Source organism: Cyprinodon variegatus, unplaced genomic scaffold, assembly GCF_000732505.1.
Source record: "Cyprinodon variegatus isolate N-32 unplaced genomic scaffold, C_variegatus-1.0 Scaffold1901, whole genome shotgun sequence".
NCBI lineage: Eukaryota > Metazoa > Chordata > Actinopteri > Cyprinodontiformes > Cyprinodontidae > Cyprinodon > Cyprinodon variegatus.
In genome coordinates this window covers 20,304-24,101 of record NW_015152354.1, presented here as the reverse complement: position 1 = coordinate 24,101, position 3,798 = coordinate 20,304, and the positions used below count along the sequence as shown (strand labels likewise).

General features: G+C 45.1%; 1 protein-coding gene across 1 annotated transcript in view; it reads right to left on the bottom strand.

Moving 5' to 3' along the window:
* The window catches only part of LOC107104824 (disintegrin and metalloproteinase domain-containing protein 15-like), a gene marked incomplete at its 5' end in the record, with an annotated part of 37,626 nt that overhangs the window by 14,044 nt on the left and 19,784 nt on the right, over positions 1 to 3,798 (bottom strand). Inside the window, 5 exons of the mRNA XM_015404934.1 lie at positions 727 to 804; positions 2,117 to 2,306; positions 2,387 to 2,495; positions 2,658 to 2,853; positions 2,940 to 3,032. Coding sequence (XP_015260420.1) covers positions 727 to 804; positions 2,117 to 2,306; positions 2,387 to 2,495; positions 2,658 to 2,853; positions 2,940 to 3,032 — 666 coding nt within the window. The remainder of the gene's footprint in view (positions 1 to 726; positions 805 to 2,116; positions 2,307 to 2,386; positions 2,496 to 2,657; positions 2,854 to 2,939; positions 3,033 to 3,798) is intronic.

The window sequence follows — 3,798 nt, the reverse complement described above, 5'->3', positions numbered from 1 at the left end:
TTCTCTTATTTTATATATTAATTTATCCTATTTACTCTCTATAAAAGTTTCCACTCAGCCTGTTTCACCTGTAAGGCCGCACCGTTCCACTGCATCAGTGTTTGTAGACCAGATATAGCTACCTCCATAGCAAAGCAGATTCTTTCTCAGGTTTATTCGTAACATTTTACTGTTTAACCAAAGTGTAATTTGTTTTTAATTCTGACTGCTTTCCATGATTGTTAGTAAGGAGGAACGAACGCTGCTCAGATCAGAACAGGGCTGATTACTGAGCAATAAAGGATTGATGAACTGTTCTCTCTCTGCAAAGATAAAATAAAGTGTTGAGTGAAATCCACCGATCTCCGTTTATTTAACTGGGTTGAATACTTTTTTTCCCCACTACAGTTTAACAGGTTTTGTTTTTCCCACAAAGCGGATGTGTTTTACTTTCTAACTGCGTCTCTCTTCCTGTCATGGAATTGCTGCTGAATTGCTGCGTAGTCTGACTAAAATAGACTACACTGCTTCTGCAGGAAATCATCTCCATTGGCTTTTAATCAGCGCTAAACGGCACCACCTGAGGCACGCTTTTCTGTCGGATCGGAGGTTAAATCGGATCCGGTGTGTTCTGGGCTTTAGGCGGACTCTGGATCCTTTCTCCAGTCAAACCTCCGAGTCGCCGTCAGCCGTTTGGTTTTTACAGCGATCGTTCCTGTTAGGTGGATTTCAGCAGGTGAGACTCACGCCGTGTCCGCTGCACTTCCTGCGACATTCGTCCACACCGAACACAGACACGTCCTGACATTTCTGATTTAAGCAGGCCTGCAAACATCAAAGCAGAGAAATGATAGTTATACAGAACCAAGCAAAACATGCAGATTATTTTCCTTTACTGGGAAGATTGGTTACTTTACTGGTTTAGATCAATCAAAGACACAGAAAACCAACCAGAACAAAGACAGAGCAGCAATAGAATCTGATTGGCTGAGAGATTTCTTCTTTTTTTTTTCTGAGGCATAAAATACATCCCATGTGTAAATTTCTCTGATCTGAATCTTTTTTGGTTAGAGGTTTAAAATCTGTTTCCATGGAAACGTTTTCCAGAAATGCTTTACTAGTAGAAGAAGCAGCTGCCTGCTTTGTAAATAAACCCATACTTCTCCGCTCCTCCTCATCTTTAAATACTGTTTCTGATCCTAACATTAATTTCTCTCCGGTTCATCAGTCATGTCTTGGTTTTTTTCCACTATGGTGGTCATTTTAGTTTAGCTAAGGACTCGGCGGTACCTCATGCTAACGCTCCTTAGCTAGAGGACAGGATGGCGTGTTCATCCACACATAGAGGAGCTGAGCAGCTCCTTTAGTCAAAGACTTTTACAGCCTCTTTGGAAAAAGGAGCTCAACCGCAGGTCATTCATTCCTGCTGCAACCAGATTCTACAATGAGACACTACAACCGCAATAACTGCTGCTATGGAGAATAATTACTATTTAATACCCTGAGCAATATATACTATACATATAATTATCATCTGCATAAATACTCATGTAAACAATAACCTGTTTTTCTATATTTGACACCCTCTGCAATAACTATTTGTATAAATATCATCTATTTAAATATCCATGTAAACACCCTATGCAATAACCCTGTATAATGATCTACTATATATACATATATATATAAAAAGCTGTCATATGCAGATTCACTGTATTTACTGTAAATATCCCATCATGCACCTTTTTCTTCATTCTTCTTCTTCTTCTTCTCTGACTATTTGAGTTGATGTAACGAGTCCATTTCTCTACTGTGAGATCAATAAAGTCGATCAATTAATCAATTAGAGCCTCCTCCTCCACCAGGGACCAGCCGCCAGCGCATGAAGGTCAGTAAAGAGAAAACGTCTCGCTGGCGTTGTGCCCATGAGCAGAGGAGAGGATTTAACTCCAAAGATCCGTCTGGGTGAGAACATGGACACCGATCAGGATGAAGATCAGAATAAAAACCATTTCCAGTCGGACCGAATCATCTAATCTAATCAAGATCTAATCAGACCTTCAAGCTGATTATTTGTGTCCATGGAAACGAAGCTATAGTCCAGATGGAATCTAAAACCGGTCGGCGTTCCTCAGACCTTTCCGGGCCCACAGGCGGTCCCCTGGTCCACGGTGGCTGGATCCGACACGTCGTCGTCCAGGTGGAAGAAGGTCCCCCTGCAGACCAGGTCGCTGTTGTTGAAGCGGACAGTGAGAATCTGGGCGATGCTGCCCAGCAGGGGGCGCTCTGTCCCGCCCTGACACTGGATCCTCCCGCAGAGAACGTCTCTGAAACAGACAGATAAAGCTGGAGCACTGAGGCATCATGGGATTTGTAGGCTGGACACGGAACAGCACCATTTACTCACGAGTTTGCACAGGGGAGGTAGGAGCCGTTGGTCAGCTGACCACAGTTTCCATATTTGTTTCCCTGTTTGTTGACCGAGGAGAAGCACACAGCTGGAGCGCTGCTGGCATCTGAACACAAACCAGTTCAAACCAGTTACAGGAGAAAGGATGTTTCTGGTTTAGATGGAGATTTTTATTTCAGGTTCATCTCAATGTTCCGCTGCTTTCAGCGGAGCAACCAGCTAAACTGCTTTAGTTTGGCGTAAACTGGTTTAGACTCAGCTTTCTTACTGGTTCCCCACAGCATCTGGCACTGGGTGTCCATGTTGGTGCAGACTCCTCCATAGCAGTAGGAGGCGCCGTTCTGGCAGGCTTCACCGTTCTGCAGGAAGACGTTAGGGGGGCAGTAGGGGGAGGAGCCTGTGCAGTACTCAGGCAGGTCGCACTCGCCGAGCGGCTCACGACAAACGGAGCCTGCGGCACGCAGCTGAATAAGGAAGAAGAAGAAGAAGAAGAGGTGAGGCTCTGCCTGATGCTGACGGCTTAAATTCAGAGACATGAAGCCGGTCTGACCTTACAGTCCTCACAGCAGATACCGTCTGACGAGCACTGAGCCCCAGGAACCAGCCGACAGGTGGACGCATTACAGCACGGGTCACTACACTCCTGGCCAATCAGAGGGCAGCACAATGGAAACAGGAAGAACAAAGTCATGTGGAGCATGTGAGGATGAAGCTGTGCTGTCGACTGATGATTTAATTATGACTAAAATAATGAGCTCAACAATAAAAATACAGAGCAGACAGACCGAGGTGGACAGGACAGGATTTAAGGCGGACAGGAGAGGATTTAAGGCGGACAGGAGAGGCAGGAGAGGATTTAAGGTGGACAGGAGAGGCAGGAGAGGATTTAAGGTGGACAGGAGAGGATTTAAGGCGGACAGGAGAGGCAGGAGAGGATTTAAGGTGGACAGGAGAGGATTTAAGGCGGACAGGAGGGAATTTAAGGTGGACCGGATAGAATTTAAGGTGGAAAGCAGAGGATTTAAGGTGGACAGGAGAGGATTTAAGGTGGAGAGCAGAGGATTTAAGGTGGACCGGATAGAATTTAAGGTGGAAAGCAGAGAATTTAAGGCGGACAGGAGAGGCAGGAGAGGATTTAAGGTGGACAGGAGAGGATTTAAGGCAGACAGGAGAGGATTTAAGGCGGAAAGCAGAGAATTTAAGGTGGAAAGCAGAGAATTTAAGGTGGAAAGCAGAGAATTTAAGGCGGACAGGAGAGGATTTAAGGTGGAAAGGAGAGAATTTAAGGTGGACGGGAGAGAATTTAAGGCGGAAAGCAGAGAATTTAAGGCGGATAGGAGAGAATTTAAGGTGGAAAGCAGAGAATTTAAGGTGGAAAGCAGAGAATTTAAGGTGGAAAGCAGAGAATT